The sequence below is a fragment of the Lactuca sativa genome, chromosome 2, assembly GCF_002870075.4.
Source record: "Lactuca sativa cultivar Salinas chromosome 2, Lsat_Salinas_v11, whole genome shotgun sequence".
Lineage (NCBI taxonomy): Eukaryota > Viridiplantae > Streptophyta > Magnoliopsida > Asterales > Asteraceae > Lactuca > Lactuca sativa.
Window position 1 is genome coordinate 199722323 of NC_056624.2, and position 19235 is coordinate 199741557.

General features: G+C 34.6%; 5 protein-coding genes across 7 annotated transcripts; 3 read left to right on the forward strand and 2 right to left on the reverse strand.

Annotated features, from left to right (window-relative positions):
• The first annotated feature begins 1127 nt into the window (after nt 1–1127).
• LOC111916259 (uncharacterized) lies at nt 1128–4400 on the forward strand. 2 transcript variants are annotated; one of them, XM_023911868.3, is made up of 5 exons: nt 1128–1687; nt 2406–3111; nt 3244–3607; nt 3699–4040; nt 4140–4400. In XM_023911868.3, the coding sequence occupies exons 1-4, from the start codon at nt 1324–1326 to the stop codon at nt 3747–3749; spliced, it is 1485 nt and encodes a 494-aa protein (XP_023767636.1). In that variant the 5' UTR covers nt 1128–1323; the 3' UTR covers nt 3750–4040; nt 4140–4400. The 2 variants fall into 2 exon arrangements, with proteins under 2 accessions (XP_023767636.1, XP_023767637.1); XM_023911869.3 differs by having other exon boundaries at nt 4143–4400.
• A 3027-nt stretch (nt 4401–7427) lies between these two features.
• On the forward strand, nt 7428–8211 carry LOC128132235 (uncharacterized). Its single transcript, XM_052768630.1, has 2 exons — nt 7428–7593; nt 7810–8211. Exons 1-2 carry the CDS (start codon nt 7443–7445, stop codon nt 8067–8069), a joined length of 411 nt encoding a protein of 136 aa, XP_052624590.1. The 5' UTR covers nt 7428–7442; the 3' UTR covers nt 8070–8211.
• LOC111916260 (probable aspartyl aminopeptidase) lies at nt 8066–10900 on the reverse strand. Its single transcript, XM_023911870.3, has 10 exons — nt 10596–10900; nt 10339–10426; nt 10088–10223; nt 9723–9995; nt 9484–9619; nt 9148–9384; nt 8906–9038; nt 8645–8826; nt 8439–8551; nt 8066–8360 (listed from the first exon to the last, which is right to left on the reverse strand). The coding sequence occupies exons 1-10, from the start codon at nt 10791–10793 to the stop codon at nt 8255–8257; spliced, it is 1602 nt and encodes a 533-aa protein (XP_023767638.1). The 5' UTR covers nt 10794–10900; the 3' UTR covers nt 8066–8254.
• A 312-nt stretch (nt 10901–11212) lies between these two features.
• On the forward strand, nt 11213–15042 carry LOC111916261 (probable sodium/metabolite cotransporter BASS4, chloroplastic). Of its 2 annotated transcripts, XM_023911871.3 has the most exons (14): nt 11213–11460; nt 11591–11708; nt 11883–11990; nt 12074–12141; nt 12418–12496; nt 12617–12675; nt 12783–12851; nt 13025–13138; nt 13480–13501; nt 13766–13833; nt 13951–14036; nt 14230–14359; nt 14453–14554; nt 14654–15042. In XM_023911871.3, exons 1-14 carry the CDS (start codon nt 11275–11277, stop codon nt 14717–14719), a joined length of 1275 nt encoding a protein of 424 aa, XP_023767639.1. In that variant the 5' UTR covers nt 11213–11274; the 3' UTR covers nt 14720–15042. The 2 variants fall into 2 exon arrangements, with proteins under 2 accessions (XP_023767639.1, XP_023767640.1); XM_023911872.3 differs by lacking the exon at nt 13025–13138.
• Nucleotides 14911–17572, reverse strand: LOC111916262 (diphosphomevalonate decarboxylase 2). Its single transcript, XM_023911873.3, has 10 exons — nt 17130–17572; nt 16733–16931; nt 16579–16642; nt 16433–16496; nt 16269–16349; nt 16058–16144; nt 15808–15965; nt 15675–15723; nt 15413–15537; nt 14911–15315 (listed from the first exon to the last, which is right to left on the reverse strand). Exons 1-10 carry the CDS (start codon nt 17343–17345, stop codon nt 15093–15095), a joined length of 1266 nt encoding a protein of 421 aa, XP_023767641.1. The 5' UTR covers nt 17346–17572; the 3' UTR covers nt 14911–15092.
• Nucleotides 17573–19235: the final 1663 nt, after the last annotated feature.

Here is a 19235-nt window from a genome sequence, read left to right on the forward strand (position 1 = left end):
AAAACCACATTTATCTCCATCGATATGAATAAACATCACAACCCTACACCTCCATCACATCGTTAGCCGCACCCACCATGACAACATCGAGCATCTCCAACTCCGACAATGCCAGGGTTTCAGAAACCAAACGTTCAAATGGTGGTGGCAGAGGATTTTGCATATCTATGTTGGGGAAGCCTTAGATTAAAAATCTTAATAATGTAGAAGCTCATAAAAGGAGATGGGAAGACTATAGATCCTGTAGAAGCCATGAAACACCCTTATCCCTAGGAAGACCATATATCCGTTAGAAGACATTCAAAAGTCTGATGCTAGATCCATTTGGGGTTTCTTTGTATCTAAAATAGTTTTGTCTAAGTTTTCTAGTAGAAGCCCTATATCAAAGGTGTTTGATCTCAAAAAATTTAGTGGACTCCAGCAAAAGGCATTATTCATCTGATTCTTTTATACCGATAAAAGAGGAGTTCCAAACTCATTAGACCAACTTCAAAATCGAAGATGATTACAATATTAATGGTGCATAACGTGCTTGTATATTATAAATTCTCGATATGTCTTGAGATCCAGAAAGTTGGATTGAGAAGTATTTATGAATATCTTTTTAATAGATTTTCTATGTTGATGAACGAACAATACAATGTTTTTTTTCTAGATTTGTAACTATCATTTAAGTTTGGTAATACATTCGGTCATTTATTTACATTTAGTAATATGTTCTTCAAGATTTGTTACTAAAGTATGTGGGTATGTATCTTTTTTTTTTTTTTTTTTTTTTGTGTGTATTTTAGTGTTTGTATAAGAGAGAGATATTTCACATATATTTTTAATTATTATAATATTTGAAAAACATAAAAAATAATATAAAAAAGAAATTAAAAGGACAATTTTTTATTTGAACATAACAACAAAAATATCACATTTTAAATCATCTATACAAGTTCCCTTTTTTTATTTTATTTTATTATTTTTTTATTTTTTATACTGCACACTTCAACCATTTAACCTGTGAATAATTTGCATAAAGCTAGGGATGTTAATGATAGCTTTTATAAATTGAGGGCAGTGTTTGTAATAAAAATAAGTTAATTGGCGTAACTGTAATCCTTATAACATGATGAGATGTAAGAGAGGTAAACGACACGTGCGACCGAAGGCGCACTCTTTCCATCGTCAAACCCTATCATCTTCTTTGGCTCTCTCTTCGATTCATCTTTCCATCTCCATCGTCCCTCTCATGAAATCGATCAAAACCTTCCAATCTAGGGTTTCTTCTCCGATCTCGAAGAACCTGAGATCACTACCATCATCATCAATTTTTTGATGATAACTTCTTCTACAGTCAATCCTAGAATCATCATCAATCGCTCCTCTACCAACACCGTCACCGCCGCCATGGCGGGCTCAGTAGACGATCTCGGAGGAGTTGGACCAGCTCCACCAGATTCATGGGAGGTCGCCGACTTAGACGCCACTATGAGCAGGTTGATGCTCTCGTCCAAGCGGGACAACAACTCCGATTCGACTACTACTACTACTTCTTCTCCTCCTCTTCCTCCTTCGGAGTTTGCTTCTGCTTCTTCAACTCCGATTAGGTCATCTTCGGGCGGTGTGCTGGAGAATTTGGTAAATTCTGTCGATCAGTTCCTTCGCGAAGCTTTGCAAAACCCTAGGGAGCGCCTTTCAGGTCTGTCTCTTTTTTTGACGTTTACTGTTTTTATGTGGTCTTTACGAAGGCAAATTTATCATCTGTTGTATGTAATTGTTCTTAAAAGGGATAGATTGCAACTAAGGACATCATAGAATGGAAAACGTAACTCGATATTTTGGTGCTAGCCTCTCTCAGGAGGCTCAAATTGGACTATCTTACATAGCGTGAAGATTAGGCCAACCCCTAATGTTTGTCCTATAATCGGTTCAATCTTCAATGAAAAGTAATGTGAACATTTGTTAGGTTTTAATCGAACTGAATTTTGGCAGAATTTTAGAAATGAAGATACAATAAAAGTAAAACAGAAATTATGCTTTGCTCACTTGGTGTTTGTAGTCGATGTGTGATTAACAAGTTTACTCATCATCTGTGCCACATTGTAATGTCATATGACTAGATCAAAACTAGTTGACGCAAATCATATTGTACTTTACCTGTTTCATTCTTGAAATGTCAAAAAAAAAAAAAACCTTGAATTAAACATCTTTTTGACTACCCTGTCTTCGTGATTGTGGTTGTTTTAATCAAATTATTGTAAACTGCATCAATCAGACTTACAACCAATGTTGGGCGTAGCCTCTATGTGAATATATGTTGCCCTTTTGTTCAATTGCTTACTTGTATATATGTTGCCCTTCTTTTGTTTTAATTTTTAGAAGAAGTGCATAAACAATCACTGTAATTTTGTTTTCAGTATTACGAATGGAGCAAGATGTGGAGAAGTTCATCAAAGATCCTTCACAACAACAAATGGAATTCCAACAATTGCCCACTTCATATCTGCGGTTAGCAGCACACCGAGTGGCCCAACACTATTCCCTCCAATCCATGGTTCTACTAGACAACACCCTTCCGGATGGTTCCGGATCCAGAATCATCGTACGCAAAACATCCGAATGCCGCCTCCCTCCAATCCGTCTAGCAGACATCCCTGTAAGTATCCCAACAGAAGACCTTCCCACCAATGCTGTGAAAGTTGCAATCAAACAAAGGCCCAACAAACGATCACAAAACTCGGGTGGATCAAACTCAAATTCCTTAAAAAACAATAGTTTAAAAAGCGTGGAGGAAAGAAAAGAAGAATATAACCGAGCACGTGCAAGAATCTTTAGCTCTAGCTCAAGTTCTAGTGGGAAACAGGAGAACGAGCCAAGCCCAAGGGTACAAGAAGTTTTCCAGCATATAAAAATAGAAGAAGTTTCTGTTCCAGGTGATGTGGCGATAGGGAGATCTTCAGTTGATTCGACAGCTGGCAGTAGTAGACCAGGTAGAAGTAGTAGGACAGAAAGGGAAAGGGAAAGGGAGCCTATTGTTAGGTCAAGAAGTAATAGTAGAGTGGCAATCTTTCGTGATCGTGAAGTTGAACGTAAGGATCCTGATTATGACAGAAACTATGACAGGTTCTCTCATTTCATCTCCATCTTTCTCTCTCTCTCTCTCTCTCTCTCTCTCTCTCTCTCTCTTTTTGTATAGACATTGTAAAAGTTTTTTTTTTGTATTAAAAAATATATATATTTTAAAAAAAATTTCAGATATGCTCAAAGATTTGATCCAGGGTTTGGGTTTAACGGGGGGAATTATCAGATACAGCCGATGTATACACCGGTTTTGAACTACAATACTGAGTTTCCTCAGCTTGGTTCGGCACATAGATCGCCTATTTCAGCTGAACATCAATCTCATGCGCTGAGTCAGCATCTACCTGGACCGTGGGTTCCACCATCTTCACCTGCAGGAATTGGTTACAGACCTCCAGATGCAATGATGACTCCATATAGTCCTAACCCTAACCATGCTTCTCCTCATTCTGCTTCTGCATTATATATGCAGTATCCATGTCAGCGACCTGGGGTGACTTTCATTCATCCTCGTGAGCAGGTTCAACACTACACACAAGTAAGAAATATATGTTTTTTTTTTCTAAATCTTTTATTTAATTGGGTATTTTCTTTGATTAAAAAGTAAGTGACACCTGTGTGTGTTGCAGACACAACAGCAGCAATCTGATGCAAGTTTTGGAATAGCCCGGCCCCGGTGAGGGGCATGGGCCATGCCTGCACCCTGTCAGAGAGCATGTCTATAGGATTTATCTGATGTGGCAGAGGTGCAGGCATAAGTTACTGAGGTTGAGTGGATGGATATGACATGTCAGCTGTTGGTCCATTTCATCAATCTCAGTTTTGAGAGCTTCATGATTGTTTGTTTATGGAAGCTCAGTCATTGGTCCCTAGTAATTCATTTGTTGTCAGTCATTGATGACAACAAAAAAATGATATATCAGGAAAGAGTATACAGGAGCTGTGAATGTACACTTTTCTTCCAACCGAAGGTAATACTTTCTTTTGCTCTTTCTTTCAAATCTTTTATGTTGTATTATTTTGCTTTGTATTAAATCATTACTAAATTATTGTTGATGTGGTAAATGCAGCAGCACCATAGAAGCAAAAGAAGGCAGGGAGGCAGCATTATAAATGAAAGGGAAGTCGGGGTGGGTTTTGTTTGTTTGCTTTTGGTTGGTGGTTTCTTGCAGAAAAAAAGGAAAAAATGGCTCCAATCTTTATCTCACGCTTCTTTTGTTAGAAAAATTGACAGCAGTATGTACAAATTTGTGTTTGGAAGTTTGAAACTTGTACTTTCTTGCATGTATGTCACTTTTTATGGTTTTACTGTTTGAACTCAAAGTTCTGCATTTTACTGCTTTCCAAACAAAAATATTTGCATTCAAAGTTTGCCCTAGTTAGAAGTGCACATACACCAAGCTTTGCAGTTAAAAAGACCCATCAATATAGGACCTGGATAAGACGTAGGGCTGTTTGAAAGCCTTTGATTCAGTCTTATAACCTTTTATAGGACTCTTTCTGGATCTGGCAAAAGGGTGGGTTAGGTCTTTTGACTGTATTTGGTTAAAAAGCCAAGGTTATAGACATCCCGAACTTGTGTATTTGGTTAAGGAGGTTTAGGAAAAAAGGCTTAGTGACTGTATTTGTTGTCTTTCAGTGAAAAATATCAAGCAAAACGGATATATAGTTGTTTGAGGTCTCCTTGCCATATCGTTTTTACCATTTACCCTTGTTGGACGTGCATTTGTAAGGGTGAGAATGTTTGGTTGTATTAGAAATTAAAGTATTCGATGGTTATTGATTGTGGAAAGGTAACATTTGGGATCAAATTGGCGAATGATCCTGAAAAGTGCAACACAAAAGGATGTGCATGCTACAACATGTTATGCCTTTAAAATATCAGAAAGAGTAAATGTATTTTACAACTTGAAAACTGAAGTTTTTAATATGCAACAATAATGCCAAATAACTTGCAACATAAATCCAGCTACACGACAAGTGCTAAGATTAAAATGTTTAGTGTGCCATACTAGTGGATCTTTTCATATAAAACGTTAAAAAAAGGGTACGCCTTTTATATCTTGGAAAACAGTCTTTATTTTATCAGTAGTTTTTTTACTACTTTGATATGTGTTTTAAGGCCATCAACAATGAGAGTTGTACGAGAGTTTAATGAAATAAATGTGAATATAATATAGAGGAGAGAGAGTGTGGAGTTGAATGACAATTGAATGGTAGAATGAAGTTGTAATTAAAAATTTATTAATTTTTAAGGAGTTGTAATTAAAAAATTATTAATTTTTTAAGAATTAAAGTGAAGGTGTATATTCTCTTTCCTAGTTGGCAATCCATACAAATCTCCATGGGTTTAATCCATTGGAGATGACCTAAGTTAGTAGGATATCAGTAGTGTTAATTTTGACATTCGAGAAATTACCTTAAACATTATAGAAGAATTATTTATGTTTGAAATTATATTAAATATGTTAAGTACTTGGTCTCTTTTATGAAGTGTTACGGCCTATGTATAATATTTTTCACAACATATTTTATTTGTTAAACGTTTTGAAGTTTTGAGACTTCTGCAATTTAATTAAATGAGTTTCAAGACCTTTGAAAAATGATTTATAGTATAAATTCAAACGAATCTATACAAAAGGTGTTTCCCATGGTGTTCAAATGGGAACTATTTTTTTAGAACTACAAAACATTTCTGACATTACTTCTAAACTATTTATTTTGTTTTCAACAAGAATTAAATCCTTAATCTTTGGCTGATGAACAACTTTTCATCAACATTTGATACCGTTGGACTATAAGCTTTTGATAAATGGAAACCAGTTACGAAGTGCTTGCATGGGATATTAGGTCTAGATCTCCTTAACACCTTAAAAGAAACTTTCGCCTACTTTTGATTTTGTATATAAGGTATAACTGTTAAAACCAACAAACAAGAACACAAACTCAAATGAGGCGGTTAGAGTATACCATTTTTTACGATAAAATTGTAACAATCATTATACAAAGGATGGACGTTACAATCATTACATGAGTCGGTTAGGGTATATCCTTTTTCACGAGAAACTTTTTACCATCATTATACAAAAAATTAGACGTTACAATCATTATGTATTGCTTTCTAACTATAAAAAAGGTTCGTATCAATAGTACACCACATAATTTCTCTGAGTACTAGAAAGACCTTGGACAATCCTCCCACATTTCACATATGGTCTCGATGAATCTGCATGATTTAATCTATCTTTCTCTTGTTTATCAGGTCATAAGTCCTCTTGACATAACCATCTTGTTTCAACACGACATACATCATGTGTTCAAGTGTTTTATTTTCTAAAGCATAAAACACTTGATGGTTATTATCACAATCTTTTTATAACCATTATAAGAATCACACACGTTATCCAGTTTCAATTATATCCCCAAAACTAAAAGAGTGCGTCTAGCTTTAACATAGTGGCGAGTTCAGAAATTCTTTGGTAGGTGTGTAGGACACTAACAATTTCTTAAAGAACATTAAGGCCATTAGATAACTCCAGCAACAATTCAACTTAATATAACTAATAACTAGTTTCTTATCTTCCACCTACATATTCCAACTGAAATCGATTTTTTACATATTATCAACCCAACCAATACCAATTTCTTTTTATATAATTCATGATTAATTTTATTATATTATGCAAACTATATATATTATGTTTTCAATTTACAACCCCCTTTTTACTATTTTTAAAATCATGCAAAATAAAAACTATTTGCTTTATAAAATAAACTAATATTAATAACAAGATAAGGTTTATGTAAGTCAAAGAAATCAATAAATATGATACATGAAACAAACGATCATCAGTCGTATGCACCAATAAGTTGTGAAATCATTAAAAACATGTTTTAACATTCCAATTAAATTGCTCTTTTGATCTCCCCACAATAAAGCCCCCTTAAAAATCTTCTTTTCTTGCATAATCAATCATAACAAACAAACAAACAACATACACGTCTACCGCAACTTTTACCCCACATTCAAATTCCGTTATTATAGTTACAACTTGTCTTTAACAAATAAAAAATCATTTATAATAATAATATATGCAAACATATAAAAAGCATAACTTTTTTTTTTTCCGAATAAAAATAAATTAGGCATTTCAAATTTTCCAATGAAAATATTCCCCATAATTAATGATTTTTATCCGTGACTTTAGGCAAAATCTCATCTCATTCAGATGTATTTTTTTGATAAAAGGAAATTCCAGTTTTCATGGACAGTTAGCAAAGAAGGATTTTAAAAAAAAAAAAAAGAAAAAAAAGAAAGAAAGTAGAAGTTGCTTTCCACATAAATACTTGATGTCTGTTTCATGTGACCATTCATGCTTTTTTTCTTCGTTTTATCACTTAAACTCCTAACTTACACTTTATGCATCTATATATATACAAACAACCCCATTAATTTTTCTTCCATAAACACCCTCCAGCCACCACCATCACCACCACCTATACAAGGCTCACATACACACACAGGTAATCCACATAAAAATCATATTATTAAATACATGTTCTGTGATTATTATATGAGTTTTAGATATTTTTTTCTTTTTTGCACAATCCAGACGCTTGCCAGATTTGTAATGTCATTTTAAAGAGAAAAAAAAAACGTTTTTAGGAAAAAACATTCCGCCACATCTTTTAAAGGGTACTTTAGACATTTGATACACATGATTGAGCTTGGTTTTTTAGGGAAGAGAAGAAAGGGTAGAGAGATGGAAAAGTTAAACTCGGAGTTGTATCTGAGAAACTGCAGAATCATTCAAGAGAACGAGAGGCTAAGAAAGAGAGCTCAACAGCTGGACAAGGAGAATCAAGCCCTACTGACCGAGTTAAAACAGAAACTCAGTGAGCCTAACTGCACTCAAAAACCTCAACTCGACCTCCAACTCAGTTCTTCCGGTTCACAAAACGAGAAGAACAAATCCACTAAAACCAAAGGACAGGATTAGAGAATCAAAAAATTTATATGTATTTCTTCATGTTTCATGTGCCATACATACCATACCATACCATACCATACATCCCATCAGGAATTTTAAATTTATCATCAAATCCGAAACTTAATGTTTACTCTCCAAATTAAAAAAAATACAGTTCAATTGACTATTAAAAGAATGTAGAAATGTCTTAATAATTAATCCACGTTCAGTTTTCGGTCTACACTTGAAAATGTTTGGTAAAATGCCTTGAAATGGTTGTAGGCAATATCTATGTCTTCCTTTCCGCATATCTCTCTTACACTGCAATTTTTTTATAAAAAAGATTAAAAAAAAAAAAGAGCAAGAAATTCCAATAAAAAAATAAACCAAATTTAACACCTGTGCATGGAAAGCTGAGGAATGCCACAATCAACTGTTCGGATACCAATTCCAGAAGCAAGTATAGGACCAATAGTTGATCCACATCCCATATCATTTCTTACCACAAAATCCTGCATATTATAAAATCAAATAAAACCCTTTTATCAGCAAATAATATATAAAAAAACATTAATCATTGTAAAATTACTAACACACAGGCTCACCTGAGTTGGAAGGTTGTGGATTTTAGCAACTTCTTTAAAAAGAAAAGCTGTAATTCCACTTGTAGCATATCGTTGGTTTGCATTGTGCTTTATCACAAGACCCTTGTGCAATTCTGGGCGATGGTGTTCTTCATGCTTTTCCATAAAATTAGGGTGAACTCCATGAGCCATGTCAGCAGAAACTACAACATAAAACAAAAAAACTTTTACAAAAAATGTAAAAATTATATTTGACACAAAAGCTTTCACATTTATACAAACCAAGAAACGATTGACGAATTGCACGCTCAAAGACACCCTCCCTGACACACTGATTAGCCAAACAATCAATTATCCGCCTCATAGCTTGAAACATTGTTGGTGCTCCAGCACCTTGCACTGAGTCAGAACCAACCTATACAACAATATGCAAACAAAATCTTATTTATGATATTTTGATTATTATGAATTGGTTATATGAATGATATTAAAATGTCACATTCCAGAATTTAAATTTAAAGTACCTCTTCATTATCGAAAAGCGCAACCATTCTAATTGCGTGTTCATCTGATAGATCTTTGGGTCCAGATGAGTCAACAAGAGCTTTAAGTGCACAAAAACTTGAAGCAAGATTATCTAATCTTCCAGAAAATATGAACTCGTTGTTTGCACCTCCAAGGCAGCTAGGTTGTGTATCACAAATGTTTAGCTCAATGCTTGCTATGTCATCAATTTCACATCCCAATTCATCTGATAGAATCTAAAATTAAGAAATACAAAAAGAATGTCATGGTTCACACATGATACAATACACCCGTTTAGAGAAGAAAGAAAAAAAACATGATTTTTTAAAGATTACCTGCATAAGTAGAGGATGATGAGAATCTTTATTATTTTTGTCTTTTATGTCAACAGAAGCATCGTCATGTTTTGTTGCCAACAAGGGGTTGAGGTGAGTCTCCAAGTTTGGCTTGAAACCATCCTTGTTCACAGTACTATATATAACCAAAGCAATAGATGAAAATTCAGATAATAAAAACTATAAAACAGTTTATATAATACATACAATAAATGAAAAAACACAAATAGGAAACAAACCGGTCAAGATGGATAGCAAGAGTAGGGACACGTAACAGAGGCCTTTTGACTTTGACTAGTTTGTGTAGAAAGGAGCCATCACCATTTCTGACTATGACCCTTCCAGCTACACTTAAATCTCTGTCAAACCAAGTATGCCATAATCCACCACCATAAGTTTGTACATTCACCATAAGATAATTGGATTTGGACAATGCAGACTTCGGTTTTAGTTTCAGACAAGGGCTATCTGTGTGTGCAGCAATTACATGAAAACCATTGCCAACAGAGTACCTGAAAAACTACTGATTTGGAGCATTAAATAATCAAAATGTTAACACAGCAAAGTGAAGATGTGATATTGAAACAAGATTATGGTGACTCACTTTTCTCCAATGGCAAAAGCAACCAGACAGGACATATTGCGAGTGAAGATGTAACGTCCACCAGGTTTAAGCTCCCATTCATCATTCTCACTGAGAAGATGAAATCCAGCAGCAACTAATTGTCGTTTTGCTTCAGCTATAGATTCAGACGGAGATAAATAAGATAATGATATAGTAGAACCTTTTCTAACAGTTGCAAGTAAAACTATGTATGTGACACAATGTCAAGCAACAGCATTATATTTGCATACCTGTGGCATGAAACTGAGTCCAAGACTCGTTGAGATAATCCAGAAGATCACCAACTATTGAACCACTTGGTCCGCTGGCAGAGGAATTCTGCACAGAAACACTCCTACATCAGAAATTCAGAATGAACTACAAAATAATAAAAATTGCACTTTTGACCTACAACTGTCGATTTGAAAAACAAAAACGTGAATTGGCGCAGACATAAACATCATCATATAGAAATGTAGATGTAAGGTTATGATTCTAGAGAGAAGACCTCGGGATTCGGGCTCGAATTGGCGCAGAGTGATGGAGTGAGATGAAGCTTGCGTATATGACTGTTGTTTCTAAAGAAATTAGGGTTACAATAGAAGGGCGGCGAAGAAGATTGATGAGGGAATTTGGATGAGATTGCAGTGGGTTTCAGAACTGAAGACGACTGTTGGAGGATATGGAATCGAGCGATGGCTGCCATTGATGAACGATTCAACGAAGTCTTCGAGTCCCTCAAGGGAATTTACATGTCAATATCGTTTTAAGATAAGTTACCAAGAGTCAGAGAGTGACGTAGCTAATAACACTCTCTACACCGAAACGTTACCAAAAAACCCCTACAAAATGATTAAATTTATAAAAAATAACATTCTGAGACCAAAAATAAAAACACCAACTATACTCGACCCAAAAATGTAATTTACTTTTCTTTATTGTCTCTCCATAAGCAAACTGTCACTTCTGATTTATTAGACTCGTTATGATAGCATTATAGCAATAAACCATTACCTTTTTTTTCAAGAGAGGGAAATATAGGGATGAGTTTGTAAATATACAATAATACAGGTGTTTAAGATGGAAATAATATGTAAATCTTTTGAGAATAACTGCCAATTTCAACACACAACCAAGTGCGAATGTGAGGCTGTGAGTGTGAGGTTGCGTTCCCCACTTTGAAGCAGATGGCGGGAACACTTAAAACCCTAACAAATCTCATTTCTCCAGTAACCGTAACCGCTCATCTCCGATCGCAGAACTCAAAGTCCAATGATCGGTCATTCGATGCTATTAATAACTTGTTCATATCTCGAAAGGTCCGTTCAGTTAGAAGAACACTCATCATCAGAAACCACGCAAATTCCGATCAGGTTCTTCCCTTTTCATCATGCTTTTTGATTTCACTGGATTAGTTGTTACAGACGCAATCTGATTTGGTGTGGAATTTTGAATTGGTTGCCTCTTCGTTTGAACTTAAGAGTGGTAGTAGTGTGGTTTCAGGTTCAGGGAAATGGAGGTCCGAATCCAAATGAGTCTCCACGAAAGTCTGGTTTCTTGAGCTTTCCGGTCCTAGCAGAACCTTTACTGAGTTTTGCTTCTAGCAATTTTCTTCCATTGGGTAATGTAATGTTATTTTCTTTCATGCAATCGGATCTGATCTTAAGTTACGTTAGTAAAGTATTTCATAGATCAAAAAATATGCAATTAAGTTACCTGGTTATGTTATTTATCTTTCTTTTCAGCCAGCATTAACTAATAACCACTAAGAGTAGGTTTTTTTTATGCTGAGCAGCTCTTATTGGAGGAGTAGCATTGGGCCTTGCAAATCCTGGTCCTGGTTGTCTCGCCCATAGATATCAATTATCTATAGTTAGCACTTTTGGGATATTTGTCATATCAGGCAAGAAGTTAAGAGTATTAGCTGGTGTTAAGTGTTAATTTTACTTTTATCAGCTAATTATTCTCTGTTTTTTCATGATACAGGATTGAGATTGCGTAGTGAAGATATTGGTGCAGCTGCTGAAGCATGGCCAGTTGGACTCTTTGGGCTAGTATGAATTCATATTATTTAAGCACCATTGTAATTTTCGTAGGTTCATTCTTCACATTTTTCCTTTTTCTCTTGCTGCTCCTTTTAACAGAATGGAGGACACTTATTAATCAGAAGCTTTCTTATAACAATAATCAATCTGTTGATTTAATTACTATTCAATCTCAATAATTGTTTTGTAATCTTTCTGCTAGATCTGATCAAGTTTCACTTAAAATCCTCTAATCATTTCGTCCTATAAATAAACGTTGACACTCTTCCATTATCGTCAGTGTAGGCTTCAATTTTGTTGTTTACTCCTCTCCTTTCCAAAATTATCCTGCAACTTCGCTTCCAACCTCAAGAATTTGTTACAGGTGTGGCTTCAGACATAATTGTATTCTTTTTCTCGCATCAATCAACTCTTTGTATATCTTTTAATCTTTTTCTTTTACTATTAGATTCAGTAATCTGATTTTTTTTTCCTTTTCTTACAGGACTAGCTCTTTTTAGCTGTATGCCTACAACATTATCAAGTGGAGTTGCTCTAACCCGGGTCCGTTGATGTTATTGTAAAGTTCATCCAATTACTATTTTTTTATGCATAATTGTGAAACTGAGAAATATTGATTGTGAACCAAGATACGAATTGCTGAATTGCAGCTTGCTGGAGGAAATTGTGCTTTGGCTCTTGCTATGACTGTAGCATCCAGTTTGTTGGCAATTATGATGGTAAGTTCCAAAGCCATGACCTTGTTGCATATTATCTAGGTGCATTTAACTTTCATTAACTGGTTTAACTTTGGTGTTTACAAATCAAGAATAAGAAAATTGACAAAATACTTAAATATCTACATTTGATGTTACTTGGAAATAATCTTATTTGGGTGGCTACATTTTTGCAGGTGCCTTTTTCTATATCAAAACTAATAGCTTCTGGACTTGGGGCATCTGTTCCAACTGAGCAATTGTTCAGAAGACTTATCGTCACACTTTTGATACCCTTGATTTTGGGGAAGGTAACACTTTTTATTGTCACTTTTTTAAGGCCCATAAAATATCACAGTTCTTAGCCATTCTGTGTAAATATCATGCCTTTTCTTAGAACCAAAGCAATTTTTCCCATATATGAAATAAGGGCATCTGCTAAAAGCGAGAAAATTTTGTGATGCTTCTCAAACTATATACATCTCAACAACATAAAGATTTCAGAATCAGGGATTGATGGTCACCTTACCCTATGCTTCTTATTTGTTCTTTTACTTTTTTGCTTCTCATCCAAAGAATGAGGATTGCATCTGTTACATGGTGTTTCACAAATCTTGTGATTAAAAAAGTAATTGTTGGTTTCGTTTGACAGGCTTTTCGGGAATCCTTTAAAGGTGATATTTCCTTCTCTATAATCTATATAATTTACAAGTTGTTGGGATATTCTGATTTAAGAACTGGAACCATAGAACCTAGTATGTCTAAAACTGAAAACTTGTTATTCTGGAGTGGAGTTCCATAGCACATTTGACTAGTGTCAGATTTTGACCTAAACTTTATATCTCCAACTCAAACAATGAGTCAAATTGTTGTTGCATATGCTTCAACTTAACTTAACTAACCAAATTGTTAATTCTCCAAGTTTTTGTGCATTACAGGCCTGGCAGAATTTGTTGATAATAACAATCAGCTCTTATCTGTACTAAGTGTAATATTACTTAGTTTGGTAAGAATAAACTCTGTCCTTATTTCTTATAAAATTTTCATTTCTACTGTTCTACATCATAGTTGATCTTATCAAATTTGAATATGAACTTTAATGTATTGTAATGTTATTATTAAGGTCCCATGGATACAAGTGAGCAGATCAAGGCCTCTACTTGTGATGGTTAAGCCTGAAGCTTTTCTTGTAGCTGTCATGATGGGAGCGTATGTTCTTTCTTTTCCGAATCACATACATTGTTGAGATGATATTTTGTTATTTCATTAAAAAACCAACACAAATTGAAACTAATTTGAATATATATATATATATATATATATATATATATATATATATATATATATATATATATATATATATATATATATATATATATATATATATATATATACACTGCAGGTTGCTGCACCTGATACTATTAGGTTTCAATGCCACATCAATTCGTTGCCTATGTGCTGTATCTGGTGGTAGCAAATCAATCTTTGCAAAAAAGAAAAATTCTACTGCCCTCTTACTTATCGCAAGTCAGGTAACAAACTATCCACCAACTAACTGTCCTGTTTATTGTAGAACCTATTTTTTGGCGTTGGAGATATTATCCTTATAATCTTATCTGGTGTAGAAAGCTTTGCCAGTGCTGGTTGCGGTGGTGGATCAACTTGGTGGCACATTTGGTGAACCAGGATTACTAATCATCCCCTGTGTCGCAGCACATTTAAACCAGGTTCACCCTTCACCATATACCATATGCATTTCAAAAGCTTTTAAATTGCAAATTTTCTTTTATACCCAATATATTATAACTAAACGTTTTGGTTTATAGATCATCATGGACTCTTTTCTCATAACCTTTTGGAACAAAAAAGATCAGTCGCTTGCCAATACCTAGCTGCAAACAAGACCACTAACCAAGATCATTTTCAGTGGGTATCCTATGCTGTTCTTTCTACTAGTAAATATATATATAGCTGGAAGGAAGGAAACACATGAAATACATACTTGTGCATCTGTGCATGCAAATATATCTTTGAGTTTATTATTATTAAATCCCTTAAACAATTTTAATGCAAATTAATTAGCTTTGATTTGCTGAAAAAAAAAGATCAATTTATTGAGCATAGCGTGGGTACATAATCCTAAATTCTTTTTAGGTACTTCTCATTCTAACATGCTCCAACTCCAGGGAAAAAAAAAACAAAAACATAAAGAAAATGGAGAGAATACAAGGAAATAAACAGGTCAACAATGAATTCACTTGTTTGTTACTTAGGCAAGCCAGTGAGCGGGTCAAGAAGAGCATGAGTTTCATCCGACAGCACAACCGGACCACCACCAGGTCTTGTGCAGATGAAGTAACTAACATCTCCCTTGGATTTCTGGGTCGGAATTTTGTCTTTGACTTCCGGGGGAGCAGTCAAAGCTTCAACATCCTTCATATCCTTAATCCCAGCATCTTGTAGAATCGACTTGTCCCCAATTATGTAGCTAGTATCAAGTCAAAAGTCAAAACAAATAAAAATCAGACTTATATGATATACCAACAGTCAAAAACATTTTTCATTTTGGGAGAAAAATAGTATACCTGTCCAAATCAGTATCCGATTGAGGAGGGAAGTTATAAAGCAGCCTCTGGAGTAGAAGAGCAGCAGTTTTCCTGTTGCGTGCAATCATAACTGCATTTGGCCCTGCATCAAAGGTGTATGCCACCTGCAGATGATTGGTCCATCTTAAAGTCAGTCCACACACCAAAAATAAAAAAGGGTAATCAAGTTTCAACATGCAGTCTAGTCAATTACTTCTCATGAGTTCATAATTTCTTAATGGGAATATAATATAATACAGACCTGAGGTGTTTCTTCTGCACGATTCCATTTCTCAACACAGCTGATTATTCTGAAATAAAATCACCATACCATATAATTGTTAACTTATGATATTCTTGTAATTAATATATAGTATATATAAAATAAAACTTGCCTATGGGATGTGTCATTCATATAGAAAATAGGAGGGTATGTGTCAAGGCAAACTGCATGGAACTGATTGCTGTCTGTACAAGCTAAACGTGCAAAAGTCGCGAAATCCCGGTTTTGTATTGCACCTTCCATTTCAGTTATACGTTTTGGCACAACTTCCTGTCACCAATAAAACAAGGAAGCTTTAACATATTTATACAACTTAAGAGACACGACCCCAAATGCATAAATTATTAATATAATGAATCAACCTTGGCTCTATGTTCAATAAGTGCGCTTGTTTCAACAGTGTCACGCATTCCTGAAGTGCTACTGGTTTCCTTCTGTCGTGCACTTACCTATAAACAGCAACACCAACTTCAGCTTTAGAGCAAACACACACATACATATTAAGAGATCCAGCAACTCAACTAAAGGGCAGTTATGTATTTTATGTGAGAACAAAACAGGGAAAGAACATACCACAGCAATGATAATTACAAGTTCGTCCCAATGCTTCTCATCTGCAAGTTGAACAGCAAGGCTGTCACTGCCATTTTCTTCCTACAATCCATACACAACATTTGGTTACAGGACGATACTTGATACAAGAAGCTAAATAAAAGATTACAAATATCAAAACCTACTTTTCCCATACACCACTTGACAAATCCACCATATAAACTGCGACAAGCACTGCCTGAACCTTGCCTGCAGTGCACTCACATACATAATAATTTATATTAAGTTGTTTTCTTCTTTCAGAATTCAGATTCATATAACTAGTACCTACCTAGCAATGGCAGAAAGTTGACTGTTATCTTCTTTCAGATTCATCAGCTTCGCAAGGGAAAAAACTGCACATTTTATTACTCATTTGTAATTCTAAGTTTCTTGCTTCACTAGAATAATGGTAACTAATGTTGTTCAGAAGATAGAAATTGTACCTAGGCAAGCAAGACCAGCTGCTGAGGAAGCCAAACCTGCGGCTGTTGGGAAATTGTTGTATGAAGCAATGTGCAGATTAAGTTTTTGCCAATCCTCTTTGTTGATTTTGATACCTTTCTTCTTGTCCTCTACATCTTGAGCACGAGCACGGATTTCTCTTAAACAACTCTGGAATCTACCTCCTTGAAGAGATATCTCCTACACGAGAGAGAGAGAAAGAGAATATGCCATGAATCAGAACGCTGGATGATTGATTGATCAATTCTAACTTACAAATAAAAAAGCAACAGTTATCTCTAACTTTATAGCCAATGGTAGAATATCGCTACTCAAACTGAATAACGAAAAACTAATAAGATGATGCAGAGTAAAGTAGAAGCAGAAGCAGGTGAATACCTTGCCGTTAAGCCACATGCGATCTTGATCAAAGCTAGGGCTGACAGAGACGGTGGTTGTGGTACAAAGGTGACTTGGATCGAGAGTGACACTGATGCTATCGTTGATCGGTAATATCAATGTTTCATCTCTCTTCCCCCAGTACTTGATCACCGCTATGTTCGTCGGCGTTCTCGCTGTCACCATCAACACCCATTTCTCCGCTTCACCTCCCATCTTCTGCGATCGTTTTCCTTTCAATTTCAATTACGAATCAGAGAAAATTATGAATCAAAGATCCGAAGGCTATAGAAATTGGGAGGGGATTAGAGGTTTGGCGAATGAATATGGCGCTTCACAGGATGCTATGCAGTGGATGTCGAGCTTATTTATATGGAGGTTTGGATGGAACCCCCCATTGTTGACTGGAGTTGATAAGCAGCAAGAGGAGTGTGGGTTTGTTGAAAATATGAATGAAATACTCCATAGACATGGACCCTTTTTGACAGATGCTGACTAGTTTTGAATTTTACATTTTGGCCACCATAGTTTTTGTTATTAGAACTCATGGTCACTATAGTTTTATTCTTCTCGAACTGGCCACTGGCCACTTTTGGTCCAAATAATAGCTCGTTAGCAAACTTCCAAATACAACCATAATCTTTACTCACAATTACTTTTCAGACTCGATAATACTAAATACATGTTAAATCTTTTTTTTTTTAAACCCAGTTTTACAATTATGAAATCTCTTTCCTGACAAGTACTTTCCAACCCTCAACATTACTAAATACATTTAAAATCTTAATTTTCCAAAAATCTAGATGATACTGATGAAATTATGAATTACAATAACAAATTCACGAAAGATGTAATGTTATTAATCTTAAAAACCTTGATTATTCGGTGATTCTAAAGAAAAAGTGAGACAATGTTGTCATCTGATCCAGATAAAATGCCACCTTGATACATGAAACAAAATGGTGAAACCATTGCCTTAAAGGAAAGGTAGAGTGGGTGACTCCATTCAATGGGGAATACTGACTTTGAAGTTCACTAAAAGAAAAAAGAAATTCAAATATCTTGTTTTTTTCGGGCATACCACTTTTTTTTTTACAAAGTCATTAGTCATATTTGATGAAGATTAGTTTATCTCCTGAATGAAAATAGTATTGATGAGGTAAAAGAGACGATATTGAAGTTAATATTGAATTCTAGAACAAAGCAATGGCAATGGCAAGTGTGTCCATCTTGTAAGTAACTAAGTATATGTTAACGAATAGAAAGAGATGAAGAAACCAGTTTCGAACATCTTTACATAAAACGCTTCATATATCTTAATTTGTCAAATTACATAAAAAAATAATAAATGAATATCAAGCATCCCATCCCATCTCACGATTTGGAATAGAGCTAACAATAGTGGCTAAATTATTAAAAATTAAAGTTTACGGTCAAATCTGAAACATAAAATCATGGTGGCTAATAATAATCTCTTTGTTCCTTCTAAAAAAATAATAATTATAAGTGGATCTCATTCCTATTAATATATTGTAATATTAATGAATATTTTCTATTAAAATTTCATTTTTTTAACAACCTTAAAGCTTTTAAAACAACTCAAAGAAAATGTAAAATTTTAAATGAAAACGAAATCAAATATTTTATTTCCATTAATGTTTGTCTTATTTTAATAGAATATTTATAATTACAAGGAGCCCCATTAGTTGGACTTGCATGCGAACTCGCGAGCCATTCCAAATAATGGCATATTGTTGTCCATTTTTGACATTTCCTGAAACAAAAATAAAAAACTGATATTTTGGTATATCTTTTATAGGAAACTGAGATTATGATGTTCAGGAATGTGTTACATCAATAATGTCGCAAACTCTATAATAAAAGTGGTGGCATGTTATATGAATTTAAACTTAACCTTTCAGTATATAAGAAAAACTAATAGACACGAATTAAGACCATTATAAACATTTTCTTGTAAGAAAATGATGTGTTGCTAATAGTGAATTGCGTCTCTCAGATGAGGTTATTTATTTAACCGTTTTTATAGTTATTTTGTTACACTGATCATCCAGAATTGATATTTAACAACTAATTTAACCGTATAAT